The 20,146-nt window shown below is 50.8% G+C and overlaps 1 protein-coding gene across 1 annotated transcript; it reads left to right on the top strand.

Moving 5' to 3' along the window:
* Positions 1 to 9,548: 9,548 nt before the first annotated feature.
* On the top strand, positions 9,549 to 10,706 carry PAQR8 (progestin and adipoQ receptor family member 8). Its single transcript, XM_082480297.1, has one exon. It carries the CDS (start codon positions 9,598 to 9,600, stop codon positions 10,654 to 10,656), a length of 1,059 nt encoding a protein of 352 aa, XP_082336423.1. The 5' UTR covers positions 9,549 to 9,597; the 3' UTR covers positions 10,657 to 10,706.
* Positions 10,707 to 20,146: the final 9,440 nt, after the last annotated feature.

The following is a 20,146-nucleotide window of genomic DNA, read 5'->3' on the forward strand; positions in this document are numbered from 1 at the left end:
CGGGGCGGGCCGCGCATGCGCAGAGGCGCGCGCACTGGCGGCGGCGCTGCCGGAGGCGGCGGCCGCGGGAGTCGGTAGAGGCGGCGGTGGGTCGAGCGCGGGCGGGCGGTGAGTGCGGGCGCGGTCGCCGGTCCCCTCCCCGCGGGTATCTCCTCTCCCCCCCAACCCCTGGGGGGGGGACACCCCGCCGTGGGGGATCCGCCACGGCTCTTTCTATTCCCCCCCCGGGGGAGCTCCGGCGTCCCCACCTGGGTACCGCAACTCCCCGCTCCGCGCCGCATCCCCGCCGCGGCAGGAGCATCCTTCCATCCCCGCGGGGGAGATGGGTCACGCAGGGAGGCGGGTGCGTGGGGAACACCCCCGCGGGTTTCCCCAGGGTGGGTTCCCCGCGGGGGTAAAGCACGCGTGGACCCCGAGGTGCGGGGGGGGGGGGAGAGGGGCGCGATTCCCGCCCCCCCCCCCCCCAACCGAGGTCCGTCGAACCGGGGTCGGTCCCGCGGGTGGGCTCTGGGGGAAGAGCGTGAGGAGGGGAGGAGAAACTGGTTTTTGCTATAAATTCCGCCCCCACCCCCCCCGCCCTGACCTGTATCTCAAGGACTTCGTGGAGGAGAGAGGCGGGCGGTGGTTGTCCTTCGTGTTTGGTTTTACTAGCCGTGGGTGGCTTTTCCTTGCCTGACTTTGACCTCCGGCGTGTTCTGGCGGCCGCGACGAGGAGGCAAGGTGTAGTTCAGCCCTGAGCTGGGTGAAGAACCAGCTCCTGATGTTTGCTTTGGAGCTGGTACCTGCCCGCTTGGTTCGACGCACCCCAGGCGGTGTCTGGGAAGGGTCGGTGAAGGGTTGTTCCCTGCTCGTCTTCTCCAGAATGCTTTGGGGATTGTTGGTCGTATTCCTCTAATTTCCCATCTGGATTTTTCCTGAAAATACCACCAGCATCTCGCTTTTTTGGGGAGGAAAAGAAACTGCAGACAGTCTTGAACCACTCTCTTTTTCATCGATCCAAAAAAAAAAAATTATATATATATGAGTTCAGGTAAACATGTAACAGTCATGCGCTCAGTGTCAAACCGAGTTCTCTGAGATGAGATGCCGGAGATGATTTCTCTGGCACGAGCAGGGATGGGTACGGAGCTTCCCAGTCGCTGTGCTGGGGTGGGATATGCCACAGATGAACCTGCGCTGGGTGTGAAGGACCACCGGTCCCGCACCTGATGCTTGTGTAATAACGAGCACACAGCTTTTTTACGGCGCCGCAGGACAGAGATGCACGGTGGTTGTCATCGGATGCTGCAGGATCATCGCCGCAGAGCTGGGAAATGCCCCGGCGCGCTGTCAGTGGCAGTTCGTTTGGATTGCCAAGCCACGGGGTTAGGATGAGGATGTGTGTGACACTGCCCCGGCAGCAATCGTTAAAAAAGAGTGAAATCCCGCTAAAGGTGATGGAAAAAGGATGAAAAACATGTGCAACACTCCACAGGGGTGAAATCCAGCAGGTCTAAAGTCTGGTTTTGCTCTCTGCCGGGGCAGGGAGGGGATGGGCAGCTGTGAATTACACCGGCAGACCGTGCTCCTGCCTTCGTGTTGGGGTGTGTGGGGGGTGTGGGTGTGGTGTGGGTGTGTGATATGTGTTGCAAACAATTCCTAGAAGCCCACGGGCTCCTCGGGCCAAACCACGAACCGTTACACATTTCCTCCCACTCAGCCGGTGAAGGTGTGGGTTAACAGCCCCGCTCGCTGCGGGATTTTCTATTCTCCGGGCATTGCTTTTATTTATTTACGCTGAAGCCGCGTCCGGAGCCTGTGGCCGAGAAGAGGGTCGCGTCCCTCCGGATGCAGGGAGGGATGGCCGGGTGAGCGACGTGCTGTCGGCGCAGGCAGAGGTTGAGGACAGGGGAGCTGCCATGGCCGGGTCACGTGCGGGCACTTGCAGCTACTTGTGCATCTTGAGTCATGCACCAGCTTAATTTTTAGCTGCCAGCGTACGTGATAACCCCCGCTCCTGAGGTCAGGCAAGTGGCCTTTTCGTTGCAAGTGTCCATTTATGCTCAAGAAATTCCTCCACAGGAATAAATTCCCAGGAAGGCTCCTGGAGGCTGCGCGTTTGGTTTGCAGCTGTACCTATGTGGCCGTACCTTATGTCCTCCATCCTTCAGGCACAGACAAGTGGAAGCTTGCTCCCGGTTGCTTTTTTAATCCCCGGCATATCCTTGAGATTGAATAGGGATGTATTCACGTGGATGCAGCACAGCTCGCATCCCTTATTTGGGGGAGAATGTGCCATCTGGTCCTTGCTCGGGGCTTCGTAGCCCCCCTGGAAGGGCAGCACTGCTGTCATTGCAAACCTCGAAGCTCACTGGGAGAGGCCACGGGATTAAATAGGAGGAGGTCCCGGATGGGGACAAAGACTTTTAGTGCAGGGAAGAGGAGAGCTTGCAGCTCCGGGGGGTTGGCACAGAGCTGCGGTCTCTCTCCGGCAGCCTGCTCTCTGCCCGCAGCAGTGGCAGTGGTGTGCATGATTTATATACATTTTTTTCCAATGACCGAAGCTCTAAAATCTGCAACCTTAAAAAAAGAAAAAGAAAAAATGTTTTTGTGCAACAGGCTTTTGTGGACGCCAGCAAAGCTAAGCGGCCTCAGCTCATAGGCTCTGGGAGATCTTTCGGCAGCGGTCCAGATCCCTAAACGGTGCAGGGGTGGTTTGGTTTGGTTGCTGTCCCTGCAGGCGGACTGTCCCTGGGTTGTCCCATCAGCAGATAGATCTGAGCAGTGAGGGATTTACGTCCTCGTTGAGGTCTCCCAGTGCTAGCAGGAGTTCCCGTCTCCAGCAGATCTGCGCTGAAGGATCTGTCCCATCAGTGGATGCTGGTCCTGTGGCTTTAGGGAAGGCTCGTGGCAGTGACCTCTTGCTCGCAGAGGTGTGCACACAGCTACTCGGGGCTTGAAGGGAAGGATACTGTATCCCACAGACCTTGCAGGAAGAAATTTATAAGGTGAACGCGGGATGCAGCTGAAAAAAATCCAGGCTTCTTTTTCAGTCAATAGGGGAAAAAAAAATCACCCTTCTTCTCTAGCACAATTCCAGCATTGGTGTGTGAAATAGGTCAGTCGTCCCACTCCATCAGTGGCCCCTGCATGACTGGATACGGCAGGCAGGGAGCGGTGTGGGTGGCTGGACCGAAACCGTGCCCAGGAGTGAGCTGACACTTCAGGAACATGATGGTCGGAGGTCATTGATCGGGATCATGCTCGGGTCTTGTTTGATTACTGTTTGATTACTGGTGTACTCAAAGCATGGGTGCTCCACCTGGAGATCTCACACCCAGCAGAAATCGAGTCCCAAAGCGTTGGGGGGCTGTGTTAGTTGCGTGTGGGAAAAGAAAGCGGTGAGCTGATGTGGAAAGCACAAACAGCAAAGGTTTAGTGAGATCAGGAGGAAAAGCTGCAGAGTATTACCCTGATCTTGAGCCATTTTTGATAGGGGAGGGATAGATTTGCCAGAGGAGATAATTCTCAGCCAGGGTCTATGGGTAGAAATAATGAATATTAACATTTTTGCATCTGCTTGTGCTGCAGATGGGTTTCTTTTTTTATACGAGTGTATTGGCTGTGTTATCAGTAGCATCGCCAGGTTTTAACCCTGGTTAGGCGTGAAGAAACTGCAGCTGTGTTTTATTGCAGCAAATCAGAAATGTGCCGTGGTGACCCACACCGTTCCCTGGCATGCTTTGGGAGTTAGCGCAGTCCAGGAGTTGTTCCCAGCAGACAGTTTGCATCTCGTCACCCATTTCACAGGTGTTGCAGCACGGGAGCATCCATGCCAGCCTCAGAACCAAGGACTCGGTGATGCCTAGCTCAAGGTTTGGACTCTCGCAGTAAAGCCAGCGGCCCCAACGAGTCTTCGTTTTCCTAACTTTGGATTCCCACTGCCCCGCTTTGCTCCCCCAAACATTGCAGGACCTGGGGGGCTTCCCCTCCTTGGTGGGATGCTCTTGACCCCCTCCCGGCCTTTGCTGCAGGGACGCAGTGTTTGCCAGCAGCTTTGTTTTGCTCTGTCCCCTCCGAGCACAGCGTTCATCGCGCCGACTTCACTGCTCTCATCCCCTGGAGCCGTCCCAACGCGCAGGCAACGCCGAACCCATGTCAAGAGGCACTTGCTGCTCAGCATGGCTGAGCTGGCTGCCGGCCCGGCTTGCTTCCAGGCCAGGAATCGCGGGAGAGCTGACACCGCCATGGCTTCCGTGGGGGATCCTGCCATCTCCCGCCGGCTCTAATGGCTCATCTCCCAGCATCACGGGACGTTCGTTTCCTGATTAATGCATGCTTGGGCAAACCCCGCTTCAGCTACACGCTCTATGTCTGTGTATGCATATACAGAAAGGTAGAATTTGAGCCATATTATTTTACTTGAAATTTTCTACAAGCCTGCTTTGACCCTTTTTCTTAGTAGGTAAGGTTATTTCCCAGCTTGTTCTTCAAGGTCTCCAGTAAATCACATCACATCACCTTTTACCTTCCAGAGCATCCTAACCCATGCAGAGTCCCTGTTGGATGAGTGCTTGTAATACACCCATTGGGCTGATGTAGATGTAACGTACGTGAGTCAAGAGAAATAAAATATGCTGTGCAATGCACTGTTAAGTGGTCCCAGCACTGCCTGGTGCATTACGGCCGTGCTTTAAGAGCCCAATATCTTGTTCTCATTAGGCAGATGAGGACTGGTATCCCCATTTAATAGATGGGGAGGTGGAAGCCTAGCTTATAGAAGTCCCGAGCACCTGGCCCTTCTCTGGTTGTGAAAATTTCCACTTCTCCGATACTGGAGTGTAGATCAGTCCTTCATACCCTGCTGCCGGCTCGGGCAGGGCTCATCACTGGCAGAAACCACCAAATGCCACCTCTTCCAGTTTCTGGCCTCTGTGACACCCACATAAATCCCAGTAACTCCCTGCGGAGGGGGTCTGAGCTGCAGTGAGCCGGTCCGTGGTCTCTTAGTTTCTCACCCCTGGTGGAGCTTTTCAAAAACACCAGGCAGAATGGGATGGAGGAGCTGGCATCGTGCCCCCAAGCTGGTCTTTCAAAATCTGCCCTGAGCCCTCGGCAAGTGGTTTAGTTATAGGAGGAGATGTTTGCGCTCAAGTAGAACCAGCCTGCAGGCAGCACGTTTTGGGATGAGGCTTGTCCACCACCACATCTGAGCTGGGTGCAGCCTTCATGCGGCTTCTCCCAGCCCTGGAGAGGCGAGCTGGGCTGCTCTCTGCCATCCTGGCGCTGTAGGAGCTGCGACGCCAAAGTTAACCCCATGTAGGAAGGGGTCAGAATAAAAGTTCAGGTTTTAAAATGACCTGGAGTTTCTCCAGGGAGTTTTGCTCAACTCCCAGAAGAGAAGGAATTCAGGAATTAATCACCTGCAGCTCTCAAAACTGGCCTGTTGCCCACTTCTGCATGGTCACTGCTGGTATTTTCATGCTATCCACAACCACTTTTTTTTTTTTTTTTTTAATGCAATGCATTTATTAAAAACTTCCCCATAGCTGAGTTCCTGGGTCCCGTCTGCTTTGTTTACTGCGTATTACTGCCTTTCTGGAAGCTTGTGTTAACCTCTGATGCCTGAATACTGTTCTGCAAGCAAATGCATCACATTGGTACAGCCTCAGTCCCAGTCAGTTAACGCTGAGGCCAGACCTGTGGGAAAATCAGCCGTACTCTGTAGGAAATTTTCTCATTCAAACCCCTCCATCAGACTGTGACCAAACAGCAAAAGAGCTGGGAAAAGCTCGGGTTTCCAATTACTCGCTTCAAAAGGGAGAGAAAAATTGGAACGGGATCGTTCTCCTCCTGTGCTGCGGTTCTTATTGTGGCTGTAATGATACAGCCTGGCCATCATCCACTCCCTCCTTCTTGCCTTGCAGCTCCCTCCCTGAACAAACGATACTTGGTTGCCGTTAATTGGGAGCAGCCAAAATAACTGAATCCCCCGGAGATGAGGGGTGAGGACAGAATCTCAACGAGACGTCCTGCGGATGAATGTGGCTTTCAGCCGCTCCTACGCCCCCGTGGAGGGAAAAGAATAGGGGCTCTGTGAAAGTGAAGCAGCCAGTGCTGACCTTGGATTTCTGGGTTGGTTCTCCCCCCACCCCCCCTTTCTCTTTGCTAACGTTAATTGCTCGTTGCTTTGTCCATCACATGATCGCTGGAAATCGCCAACTTGTTCTCACTCGTTAATGTCACAAGTTCGGTTTAAAATAAGCAGTCTACCAGGTTCCTGATTTAGCGCCGTTTAGCCGAGTATCAGATGTGTTTCTTGTGATTTCGGGCTATTATTTTGAAAATCTCTGACCCTCCATCAGTTTGTTAAAAACTGGCATTTTCCAGCTATGAAAGCCTGCCTGGAAGAATCTCTCCCAACTGCTGCTGTCAGGACGATCTGCAGCGTCTTAACCTCTCCCTAGCCCTGCTCAAAGGCAATGCTCGCTCTATACGCTGAGCTCTCGGGATGAGAGACCGTGGCAAAATCCTGGCACTCGCACACACCGTACCAGCCGGAGCCAGCCTGTGCCTGGTACAGAAGCTGCCTGTCTCTCTCCTACCCTTGTCAGCATGCAAAGCAGGCAGGCCACGGATGGTGGAAGGGACGATATGCCCCTCACATTGCCCTGCATCCTTATGCCCGGGCTTGATTACCGTCTTCCCAGGTGTCTTCTGGTTGCCTTTGCTCTTTACGGGCAGGTTGCAGCATATCGGTGCCTCTCTGCAGGAGATGAGTGCTCCTATGCAGCTCACCTGCTCAGTCTGTGCCGTATCTGAGCTGGTTTTCAGTTCCTGATGTCCTGGGGTCCGCGTTGCATTAGCCGGTGTTCTCCAAGAGGTGGGGAGGTTCAGCATACCCTTTTTTCTTGTACCTTGCCACCATGATCCCTGTCTGCAACATCAGTGCCTAAAAACCCTGTTGGAGGGTTTTCCAGCATCCTGCTGGGAAGAACTGGGATGAAGATTCAGCACTGAGCCCGCTGTACTGCACCCAAATCCTTGGACCACATTTAGTTAAAGGGAAACTGGGAGATGGTGAGCGTGGGTCCAAGCCCTCTTGTTTGGGTTGTATCAGAGCAAATGCTGGGAGAGGTGTAAAACACATTATGGCAGGTTAACAGACAGGGCAGAGGAGCTCAGGACACACAAAGCACTTCAGAGTCTGTACTCACACCTCTGCACAGAACAAAACCTGCGCATAAGTCCTGGAGATCATCTGGAGACAGCAGATGTCTTGGCATTGCAGTGAAGGGGATGCAGTCAGCGTAGGGAGCTCTTCTTTGTGTATTTAGACCAGGAAATCAAACACTTAGTACAGACACATCCATAAAACCTCCCTGTCCTTCCCACCCCAACATGCTTAGCCTCCAACCAAAGGAGATATGGGGCAACAGAGGGTGAGTACTACAGTGCTGCATAGCCAGGGATGGTCTCCTTACTTGGGCTTTGCCTTATCCTAGAGGAAGTTGGAGGAATGACCTTTCTTTCTCCATGTAGGATCTCTATCTCCTCCTCTACAAGGAGCCAGAATAGACTGGCTGTGCATTAGAACTGAGGAGAGGGAGCGTTGCCCCTTTTTCACACCATCCCGTCCTAGGAGTGCCCCAGCATCAAAATTTGCCTTCCTAAATTTTGGCATGCATCTCCAGAGATACACAAGCTGCTGAATGAACTGTGTGTTCCCGTCACAGATCTGGACCCCACAGAGCCTTAGGAGAGAAATGAAGTCTTTGTGAACGTGCACAACGTCAAACACCCCAGCAAGGGTGCTGTCTTCAGTCTTAGGCGTCTCCGAGACTAAAATACCGTTTGCAGGGACCATCTGCCACCTTTGGTGGCTAAGGTATCTCCATCAAACTCAGCAGGCACATTCCCCTGTGGCAAACAAGGTAAAAAAAACCCCAAACCCAGCCCTTGAGAGGTGCTAAGGGAGAAAGCCTGGTAAGCGCAGGGGTAGAGAGAACTGGCTGGAAAATGTAGCTCTTAGTTATGATAACTGCCATCTGCTAGAATACGGAAGCACATGAAAATATTTTGTCTGTTATCGGAGGCTTTGGGTTGCAAGAGGAAGTGGGACTTGCAACCTGGTTCAGAGTCTCCTCTGACTTTGCTCTTTGTGCTCTCTCACCCTGGGACCGTTTGATAGGTCCCATCCCTCTGCTTTCGCTCTCTCTTGGTGTTTTAGCGCCTTCCCATCCTCTGTACCTCCAGCCTAGCGTGGCTCTCCCATCATGTGCCCATGCAAACTATTCCTCCAACTCACCTCTGGCAGCAGCTGGTGTCTGATGCAACGGAAGAAAACTAAGCCATCTCCTACACTCAGGCAAAATACTTATTTGCATTTACGTATTTTTGGCCAGCTTCAACCCCTGCAGCTCTTGTTGGATGCACATAAGCTTAGGAGGCAGGCTCCACTCCTGCAAACATGTATGTATTGGCTGCACGGGCGTAACCACAGCCCTGCAGAGTCTGGTGGGGCTCCATCAGCATCAAATTCAGTTCAACCATGGGCATCTGTGCGATGAGTTCTCCTCTTTTTTTTTTTTTTTTTTTTTTTTTGTGTGTGTGTGTGTGGCATAAACACCAGCAGGGAAGAGAAATATCTAGGGTGGAAGGGAAACAGAGGGTATTGGGAGTGAATTCAGTGCTGTAAGGTAGTCTCCAGACATTAGGATCCTGCTGTGCTCTGAATCTGAATCTTTCCAGCTAGAGCTTAGCAACTCCAGAGGTTGCCAAGGAGCAGAGCAGGCAGAGGATTACCCAGCACTGGGGTTTGGCTGCTTTGAGAGCATCCAGACACATCCCCTCTGGCAGCCCCTCTGCATGGCTCCATGGATGCTCCCAAGGCTTCGATGCAAAACCCAAACTGCAGCCAGCTCTGATGCAGAGCCTCTCATTTCTCCATCACCTCCCAGTCCTGCTGCTTCTTACACATGGTGGGATGAGGGTTTGGGACTGTGGACTTCTCCTCTTCTCCCTATGCCCCACTCACTGCAGCAGCCCCAGGCATGCAACCCGTGTGCATGTTGCGTGGTGGGGAAGCCAAGCTTATTTGCAACCTCCACGATTTGGTTTGGACCCTCTTCACTCAGGTGCAGAAAGGCGGGTTATCCCTTAAATGAGTAATTATACCCTAATTTGGGGGTATAAGTCTGCCCTAATTTACCCTCTACAAATCATCAGGTGTTTTCTTGACATCTAACTGCTTCTTGCACCCCCTTATTGGCAGCTCCTGCCTACTCCTGAACGTATTCCAAGCTGAATGCCCGAGGAAGAGAGGAAGAAGGACAGGCTTGTGACATTGCTGCGCCCATCTGACATAGGCTGAACTGCAGGGATAGGGTTGTGCCATCCTTCTCCATGCTGAATTTAGGTCTGCCGAGTCAAGAAAAGCTCCTTTCCCCTAAGAGCAGGGCCAGTGTCTCAATAGCGCCATGGCTCATCCCACCCAGGAATGGCAGCACGCTCTTCTCCCTGACGCATCACCATTAATGTCTCTTCTTTCTCCCCTCCCTGCAGGGCAGGAAGAAAACGTTCCCCAGAGCCAGGCTCACAGCCGCCGCACGCAGCGAGATGACAGCCATCCTGGAGCGGATCAGCACGCTGTCCCTCAGCGGGCAGCATCTCAGCCGTCTCCCCCGGCTGCTGGAGGATGGCCTCCCCAAGATGCCTTGCACGGTCAAAGAGTGCGAGGTGCCGCAGCTCTTCCGTGAGCCATACATCCACACCGGCTACCGTCCCACCGGCCAGGACTGGCGGTACTATTTCCTTAGCCTCTTCCAGAAGCACAATGAGGTGGTCAATGTGTGGACTCATCTCCTGGCAGCGCTGGCCGTGCTGCTGAGATTCAAGACGTTTGTGGAGGCTGAGCAGTTACCCGTGGACGCGTGGTCCTTGCCTTTGCTCATCTTTGTCCTCTCCTCTGTCACCTACCTGACCTGCAGCCTCTTGGCTCACCTACTGCAGTCCAAATCGGAGCTGTACCACTACACCTTCTACTTTGTGGACTACGTCGGAGTCGGCATCTACCAGTATGGTAGTGCCCTGGCTCATTTCTACTACAGCTCCGACCAAGCCTGGTATGACAAGTTCTGGCTTTTCTTCCTGCCGGCAGCTGCTTTCTGTGGCTGGCTGTCGTGTGCCGGCTGCTGCTACGCGAAATATCGATACCGACGGCCTTACCCCATCATGAGGAAGATGTGCCAGGTGATCCCAGCCGGGCTGGCCTTCATCTTGGATATCAGTCCTGTCGCTCACCGGGTGGTTGTGTGTCACCTGGGGGGCTGTGAGGAAGATGCTGCTTGGTACCACACGTACCAGATACTTTTTTTCCTTATCAGTGCTTATTTCTTCTCCTGCCCGGTCCCTGAGAAGTACTTCCCTGGCTCCTGCGATATTGTTGGCCATGCCCACCAGATCTTCCACACCTTCCTGGCCATCTGCACCCTATCACAGCTGGAGGCCATTCTTTTGGATTACAAGAACAGGCAGGATATTTTCCTGAAGAGACATGGGCCTTTCTCCGTTTATCTCTCCTGCATCTCTTTTTTTGGCTTGGTGGCTTGTAGTGCCATCACAGCTTACATCCTGCGATGCAGGATCAAGGCCAGCCTGGCTAAAAAGGACTCCTGAGAGTCACAAAAGTGACAGGCGTGACATCACCACAGTGGTGAAAATCAAGAAAAGGGGCATAACATATTAGTGACTGTCTTACTTGCCTAACATGCTGTGACTAACCGGGACCCTGGACTCGGGTGGAGGGCTGGAGACTTCATGCTGGATGCATTTTCACAGCAGGGAGTGCCTTTTGCCATCCTGGGGGACATGGGGTGTTTTAAGCCAGAACAATTCATTTAACCAAGGATGCTGGTATAGGCAGAGGTTTCTTGTTCATTCTGGTAAACCTGTGGGTGATATCTTGCTGAATGTCGGGGAGGACAGCCTGAAGGCTGTGAGGCTGTAGAAGGGTCTGCCAGGGCTCACAACGCAGTGGAGAACGCGCCATGAGGGCCACAGCTGGATGGGATGACCTCGCTGGGTTTTGCCATCTCTGCTATCAGTGGGAAACCTGTTACTATCAAAGGCAGTAGCAAGGGTTCAAGAAGAGCCTGCATTTGTAGGGTTCAGCTGCCAGGGCGCGTGTGGCACAGTGGCTGGTATAATCCTTTTCCTGCTCCAGCTGGGCTAACCCCGGTTCTCTCTATGGTCCCTTTGTCAAGTATCTTAACGCCAGGTTGCTGAGGTGGCTTTAGCAAAGCATGTTTGGAGACTTAGGCCTGACCTGGGGTCCTCTAGGATGAACTGGGTCTGAACCTGGGTCCTGTGTCTGCTGGTGACTGGTGTGGGTCCAGCACAGGTGGAGATGTTAGGTCAGCTCCATCTTCTCTTTCTGTGTGACTGCACCATCTGCAGTGGAGCTGCTCATCAAAACCAAGGAGCCAAGACTGGCCCAAAGAGAACTAATAGGAGATGGGGTCTTTCTCAGCAGTTTGAATTTGACCTAAGGTAGTGGCAATGCTGTTTGGTAGCCTACAAGACAGGTCTTCAAAGGCTCCTCATTTCCATTTTAAGTGCCCAGTTGCCTTTGAGGAGCTGGGCCTGGGTCAGGTTGGAAATGGTTTTGAGCTTTCCTCACTAGCAGTGGCAGAGGTTGAACACCCCTGCAGCCATCAGCATTCAGGGCGCTGGCCCCAGGAGCGGACATATTTTTGATGCTGGGTCCATCATTTTGGCTGCTTGTGTGACATTCCTGCATATACTGACTCTGTATCATCTGGAACGCTTCACGAATTTGCGTGTCATCTTTGCGCAGGGGCCATGCTAATCTTCTCTGTATCGTTCCAATTTTAGTATATTTTAGTATATGTGCTGCCGAAGCAGTCATCGGGGACACTTAATGTCCATGGGTCAGTCCTGTCCAAGGCATAAAAAGGGTTGGTTTACTGTGTCCCCCACTAGATGAGTCTCTTCTGTGCTTTCATGGGGGAAATATCAGATATGGAGCCACACTGTTGCACTGAAGTTGGTAGCACTTGCAGGACAGGATGCTCAGAGCTAATGCAGAGATATGGTCCCATGCAGCCTAGACACCTTCTCTTTGACCCACTGCTTGCTTTCCGTAGTAAATCCTGTCACGGCTCCTCCCAGCTATACACTGTGCAAGACCTGAAACCTTAAATGCCTTGACATCTGGCCAGTTCCTAGGAGGTATACATCTTTGCTGAAAGCAAGGAAGCCATGGGATCTATTCCAGCCACAGATTTGTCTCACTGAACCCAAGGGCAGGCAAATGAATTGTGATTGCAGGTTCTGAGCAGGCAGAGTTTAGGGTTGGAGACACGATTTGTCATGGCAAGCACTGATTTCTGCACTTGATCTGTTTTTTTTAAACTGTTGATATGTGTGTGTGTTTGCGTATGTGTGTGCGTGCACGGTTTATCAGCCAGAAAGGATTGGCCTTTGGCTTTTGAATCTTCAGAGCTTCCTAGTTGGGTCAAGATTAGCCTGAAGGAAACGGCGCTACACTGCTGGAGGAGCAACGTGGGCCAGACAAGAGCGTCTCTGAAAACAGATCTATTAATAGGTGCTTTGCTGCATCCTGTGTTTTGTGGACAAATTTGAAACTTGTGGCCCTGTTGCTAAATACAAAGGGAGAGGGAAGTAAGTTTTGATTACAGGAGAAGAAATCATAGGAAAGCCTTCAGGAGGTCATCTAGTCCACCCTTTCTCATCACTCTAGGCCTCCTGGTTTACATCCAGTCCAGCTTAGAAATTAATTACTTCGTTTCCTACGGTGTATTTTGATGGTACAGCCATGCTGACCTAACAGCAAATTTGCCTCAGGGGAGGTCCCACTTACACCTCGTCATTCCCCTTCCCTTGCACAGAAGCTTATCTCATCGGAGAGCGAGCCAGTGCCGGGAGATGGACCAGCGGAAAACCAATCCTACTGAAAAAAATGTCAGTAATTTTCTGCTGGTTTTAACTTTCAGCCAGCTTGGACAATGCTGCTGCCCACAGGGAAGGGCCGGAGCGGAGGCCAGCAGCAGTTCCTCCTTGCACAGCAGCTGGTGGTTCAAGTAGCTTAGCTGCACCGATGGCTGCTCCCTCCATGGTCTCTTGTGGCTTTGCTTGTGGGTCTCCTCCCAGTTTGGGGAAAGACTTCTAGTGGGAGCAGTGCTTTTTCTCACAGCCTAATTTGCCTTGCTTTTGTGCTAGGTAAAGCGGAATAAGGCACTGAATGTGAATCTGGCTGGACGGTATCAGTGGGCTCCTGTGCAGGAAGGGGTCCAGAGCTCCTTTCTGGGATAAAACTGAGAGGGAGCAGCAACTGCTGCTAATAGCAAACCCCGCTCTGCTGCTGCCTGGAGTTACACTGGTACCAAAGGAAGGGATCACCCAGGTGTTTCCTTCTCCAAGGGCTTGAAAATAGATGACATGTCCTGCCTTTGTCAAAGGAGGATGAGTACAGTAATGCCATCTATTTCAGGGACAGGGAGAGGAGGTGCCCACGTGGTTCTTCCGAGGTATTTCTGGTCATATGTCTTCTCCTTCCTGGTCCAGCAGAAGTGAAACTTCTCCATCTGGAGCAATTGTGTGACAGTGGTGGTGGTTTTACATATTCTCATGTTACCCCTCAGGTGAAGCCACTCAACGTCCCCATGTGGCCCTGCGCTCAGACCTGGAGCTGACCTCCTGGTTACTATGATGGGTTGATTTAGCAGGGAATTTCAATACAGATCGCTGCTGCTGTGAGGATGCACCCTCGTGTCACGAGGGGCTCACCAACACTGGAGCTTTCTTCATCCCTGTCTCCATCCTCCTCCTCTTCCTCCAAACAGTTTATTTCTTCCCCTCATCTCCAAATTTCATCCTTGTGCCTTATGCACCTGGCTGCCTACCTGGGCAGACTCCACATGCCGTGAAGTCTGCTGCACCTCCACCAGGCCAGGACTGGAAATTGGCTGCCGATGCCCTCCTGAAAGCCCTGCCATTGATCTAGGGAGACCAGGGCTGGGTCCGGAGAGGGTAAAAGTGCTGCTGTGATAAATGCTCAGCTTGTCTGAGAGCCTCTCAGGGCCTTCTCCTCAGGTTCACAGCTTGGAGCACGCCTTGTTCCATCCTGGCGTTCCTCTAAGGACACGGTTTGGCAGGGTTTCATGAAGAGCTGACTACCAAAGTTGAGCATATTCAAGATCCTGAAGGGACTGAGGTTCTAACCATCTCCCACAGGAATCTCTAGTCCTGAGACAGTATCTTTTACAGATATTGCAGCCTGGATCTGCACAGGACAACTCCTGAGAATTCATCCCAACGTGCCTTATGCTATTCCTTTTTTGGGATTCATCCTGAAGGAACCTGAGGCTGACAGGCAGCTGACCAGCTGGTCAATGGTTGCTCTTAATAGCTGATACCCACTGACAGGATTTGCTTGTTGTACGGAGCAGAAGGGGAGGATTGAGAGAGGTGCCTTAAACTTGTATTTATATGCCTAATGATTTGTGTAACAAAGCAAGGATGGGTTCCTCACGTGCCTTGCAATTTACATCTTTTACTGACAAGATGATTTTTAAGCACTGTTTGTTACTAAACAGAAGTACAAAAGAGTTTGTATTTTTTTCCCTGGGAAACAGGGAAGGGTATGAGTGTTACATGTTAACCATCCCCTTCCCAACTCCCATCTGCTGACTTTGTATTGTTGAAAACATTGACAATATTTTAAGCTTTGTACTGTACTGATCATTATTTAAAAACCTTAGTGAAAAAAAAAAAAATCTGTAAAAGCAAAATAATTGGTGTGGTGTGAAATTCCCAAATGCACAACTACAGAAGGCTGTGAGTCATTAGGAAGAAAAATGGATAATAATTACAGAGTGGATATATTAGAGTGGATAATAATTATAACAATAATGAACAGCCGGGTGTGGGTTTGTCTGTGCATCTCAGAGTACTTTCCAGGTTTCACAGTAACTGATTTTCATTCCCTCTTCACAAGGGAGGTGCAGAATGGCTCCCCTGACACTGATTAGAGGGATTTAAGTTCATCATCCATAAAAGTATTTGGGTGTCCGGTTTTCTTTAATTTCTACCAGAGGTGAGTAATTTGGTGGCCTTGTCCAAAGCATTGCAGCTTCAGTAGCCAAGTTGTGAATAGAGGTGCCTGTTCAAGCAAATCATTACAGTGTGTGCTTAAAATTAAGCCAAAGAGACACAACCATTGGTGGACAGCAGGATATCAGTCAGTTAGACATAAGCCTACATGAAATAAGGCTGGAGTTTCTGTTCTTTTGCTGATAGCCGTGTAGAATCGCACAATGGTTGTGGTTGGAGGGGACCTCTGGAGGTCATCTGGTCCAGCCCCCTGCTCAAGCAAGGCCACTGAAAGCCAGTTGCCCAGGACCACATCCAGAGGGCTTTTGAGTATCTCCAAGGACGGAGACTCCACAGTGTCCCTGGGCAACCTGCGCCAGTGCTCGGTCGCCCTCACAGTAAAAAAGTGTTTCCTGATGTTCAGAGGAAACCTCCTGTGTTTCAGTGTGTGCCCACAGCCTCTGGTCCTGGCACTGGGCACCACTGAAAAGAGCCTGGCTCCATCCTCTTTGCACTCTCCTTTCAGGTACTTATATATATTGATGAAATTCCTCCCAAGCCTTATCTTCTCCAGGCAAAACAGTTCCAGCTCTCAGTCTTTCCTCATAGGAGATGCTCCAGTCATCTCCATGGCCTTTCATTGGGCTCTCTCCAGTATGCCCATGTCTCTCTTGGACTGGGAAGCCCAGAACTGGACACAGTGCTCCACGCATGGCCTCATGAGTGCTGAGTTGAGGGGAAGGATCACCTCCCTTGACCTGCTGGCAATACTTTGTCTAACGCGGCCCAGGATACCATTCACCTTCTTTGCTGCAAGGGCCCATTGTTGGCTTACATGCAACCTGGTGTCCATCAGGACCCTCAGGGCCTTTTCTGCAAAGCTTCTTTCCAGCCAGGTGGCCCACAGTCAGTTTTTAATCCACCTCACTGCCTGCTCATCCAGCCCATACATCAACAGCTTGTCTATGAGGATCTTAAGGGAGACAGTGTCAAAAGCCTTACTGAAGTCAAGGTAGACAAGGTAGACCAAGCCAATCGTTTTATCATAGAAGGTTATCAAGTTGGTCAGGCATGCCTTCCCCTTGGTGAAGCCACGCTGACTACTCCTGATGACTTTCTTGTCCTCCATGTGCCTGGAAATGGTTCCCACAATTAGTTGCTTCATCACCTTCCCAGGGATCAAGGTGAGGCTGATTGTCTGGGGGTCTTCCTTCTTCCCTTTTTTTAAGACAGCAGTGACATTTGCTCCCTTCCAGTCCTCAGGCACTTCTCCCAGTTGCCATGACCATTCACATCATTGGCAGTGGTTTTGCAGTGACATCAGCTCGTGCCTTCAGCACTCATGGGTGCACTCCATGCTTAAATATTCCTTGACCTGATCCTCTTCCACCAAGGGTACATCTTCCTTGCTCCAGCCTTTCTCTCTGGTCTCATGGACCTGGGATTCCTGAAGGTTAGTCTTGTTCGTAAAGACTGAGGTGAAGAAGGCATTCAGTACCTCAGCCTTTTCCATGTTCTGTGCAACCAGCTCCCACATCTTGCTGACTAATAGGCCCACATTTTCCCTAGTTTTCCTTTTGTCACCTATGTACCTATAGAAGCCCTTCTTGTTGTCTTTGACATCCCTGGCCAGATTCAATCCCCCTTGGGCTTTGACTTTCCTAACCTCATCCCTGCACGCTCAGATAATGTCTCTGTATTCCTCCCTATCCGTGTCCTTGCTTTCACTGTCTGTATGCTTGTTGTGTGTTTGAATTTTGCCAGGAGCTCCTTGTCCATCTATGCAGGCCTCCTGGCATTTTTGCCTAACTTCCTGATCATTGGGATGAACCACTCTAGAGCTTGGAGGAGGTAATCCTTGAGTATCAGCGAGCTTTCTAGGGCCCTGTTTCTCCCTAAGCCTTATCCCATGGGACTCTACCAAGCAGGTAGAGGTCTTTAAAGAGGCCAAAGTCTGCTCTCCTGAAGTCCACAGTTGTGAGCTTTTTACCCTCCTCCCTCCCCTTGGGATCCTGAACTCCACCATCGCATGGTCACTGCAGCCAAGGCTGCCTTTGACCTTCACATCCCCAGTAAGCCCTTGTTGGTAGGTGCAAAGCACCTCCTGGATTGCTTATGCCTTGGTATGTTGTCCCTCCAGCAGATACTGGGGTGGCTGAAGTCCTCCATGAGGACCAGGAGACCTGCAAACATAGGACTGCTCCTATCTGCCTGTAAAAGACCTCATCCACTCGTTCTTTTTGGTTAGGCAGCCTGGAGCAGACACCCGCTACAATGTCACTCGTATTGGTCTTCTCCTTAATCCTTACCCATAAGCTCTGTGTTGGCTTATGGTCCAGGCAGACCTCCATGCACTCCAAGCTGTTCTCTCACATAAAGGGCAGCTCCCCCTCCTCATCTTAGAATCACAGAATAATTTAGGTTAGAAGGGACCTTGAAAATCATCAAGTTCCAACCCCCCTGCCATAGGGGGGTTGCATCTTCCTGACCTGTCCTTCCTGAAGAGCTTGTATCCCTCCATTGCAATGCTCCAGTCATGGGAGCCATCCCACCACATCTCTCTGATCCCAGCGAGATGATAGCCCCACAGATCTCTAACTCATCATGCATAGTCCCCGCGCTGTGTGCATTAGTCTACACACACTTCAGAGAGACACCTCAGCACACCAATTTCCCAGAAAGGGTTTTCCGGATTTCTCTATAACGGTGCCTTGTAGGCACTGCCTTGCTTACATGCAAATGCTGGAGGTCACCCTGCTTAAGCCCCGATTTTGTGACCCCTTTCATCACATCACTCCAGGCCCTCTGCTCATCAGCCTTGTCCATCGCTTCCTGACAGGGCTGCTGGTAACTCTTCCTCTCCGGTTTAGTTTAAAACCCTCAATACCAGGAGGATCATGTGCAATCATTTACATACCCCATCCCCTAGGATATACACTCAGTGTGAATTTCAGTCCTCTAAAAAATCTGCTGGTTTTCCTTCTATTACCACCACAGCAATAATTTTAATTATTACATCTTAATAAGCAGACCAAGGCTTCCATACTGTTGTGTTTTTACCCACCAGAGGGCGAGATGTCTTCAACTGTGGCCACAGAGAGTGCCACGAAAGCAGAGCCTTCAGCGCTAGCTCTCCAGCCAGGCTTAGGAAAAAATGCTCCCACTCAAGCAGGCACGCAGCCAGCTCTGCAGAGAGATGCGTTTCTGAGCGAGGGATGTGCTCTGCAAACGTCTCACCCCCTGCGTAAGTCATAGGGATTTCACCAGACGAGTTAGGCCAAAGTTTTTTAAGTTTCCATGAAGTAAAAACTGGAGAGGAATGAGAGAAAATACCAAAACAGAAAAACGGGGCTGTTATTTTTTTTTAACTAGAAACAAAAGTAGAGACTTGTGGTACGCTGAGAAGAAACTGCTTGGTGATAGTGTTTTAGGGAACATGTTTACTATGTGTTACCTGATGTCACACACACACATCCTTGATATGTGAAAAGCCACAAATGGTTATTATCAAAAGAGGGAAATGGCCTATCCAAAGCACTTGAAGCCAAACGTAAAAAGTAAAAGAGCTTCCAAGTCAGAGGAACGAGGCATCTTGTTTCGGTCATTTTGTGTGTCACCAGCCACAGAGGAAAGAATGTGAGAGAAGGTAACGATTTTTACTTCAAGCACCAAATATTGCAGCAGTAGTTGCCTCAGAAAGGTTCTTTTACCCAATGGCAATCTTTATCTGGTCTTATCCTTGCAGCTCACAGATAATGTGGGCTGAGAGGTAGAGCATTACTAAACAGCTCTAAGTGAGATGTTTCCTTCTTTGTTCTGTTAAGCAGCTGTTGAAGGTGGTCTCAGGGACTAGGTCCAGGAAAGAATATTTCCCAATGTTGCCTGCTGCTCGTGTTGACTTAGGAGAGAGAAGTGGAGCCTTACCAGCCCTGGAAAAAAAGAACCAAACATGCCTGAAGTTTAAGGCATTAAGCTACCTGGTGTCTTAAATTCTGCAGCTGATCCCAGTGATGCCTTATCCTTTATCCTGTAGTTCTTTGCTTAGTTCTGGCTGATGGTTAAGACCTACTCTCAATCCAAACCAGTTCCTTTTGCTATGAAGAGCACTAAATTCATTCCTCGGCAGTACCTTTTCTAACACACCTTTATCAAATATTTGGCCCTTGGGGGCCAATAGACGGGGTGGAAGAAAGGAAGAAATCCCAGCTTGTATTGCTTCATCAGGGTGTCTGTCAGTCGTTTGGACAAATGCTGGATACGATGACAAAGCAGTGTAGAAAGTGGTGTGGGAGAGCACTCAGATCTCTGAATCCCTGAATATTTCACTAGATGTGTGGATACTCAGGGAGCAAATTTCAGCTTATTGCCAACAAGCCTGGGCTTGTGTTTTTTATGAAATCCATTAGAAGCAGCCCTTGGATCCCTCAGATCACAGATGGGTCATATTGACACATCCACTCTTCTTGCATGAGGATTCACAGGTCGGACATTTTTATTGCTGTGTATTACAGTAGCGTATATACACATAATAGCAGCCTTTCCTCTAAAATGCATAACCTTTAAACAGATAAGAGACAAGAAATCTTGTTAAAGACTTCCTTTCCCTTTCATGAATAGAGTAGAGATGCAGGAGGCTAAAGAGGCTTGTCTGAACCTTGACAAGTCGGACTTGGCTGTACAGGAGTTGATGTCAAAGATGATGCTGGATCTAGATGTTCTGAGTTCCACTTCAACACTTACTCCCTGTTTCTCCTCTCTCCTGCTTTATGGTCACTATTCTTAAGAAAGTACAAGCTTCTGCTATGGCTTTTCTTAATCTTCCTTCACTCCCATCTGCCTTAAAACACTCAGGAGGAATGCATTGGGGCCACAGTCTTCTGATCCTGTCCCTGCTCATATCCAGAGCCTAAGATCCTGCTTGGCGACCCTGGATAAATCCCCTGACCCTAGTTCTCCACCCATGCAAAGAGCGGAACAACAGCACTCCTGCCCCACTGCAAGCTGTGCACTGGGGCACTCTGCCCTACAGCCT

The sequence above is a fragment of the Vanellus vanellus genome, assembly GCF_965231255.1.
Source record: "Vanellus vanellus genome assembly, chromosome: 3".
NCBI classification, from domain to species: domain Eukaryota; kingdom Metazoa; phylum Chordata; class Aves; order Charadriiformes; family Charadriidae; genus Vanellus; species Vanellus vanellus.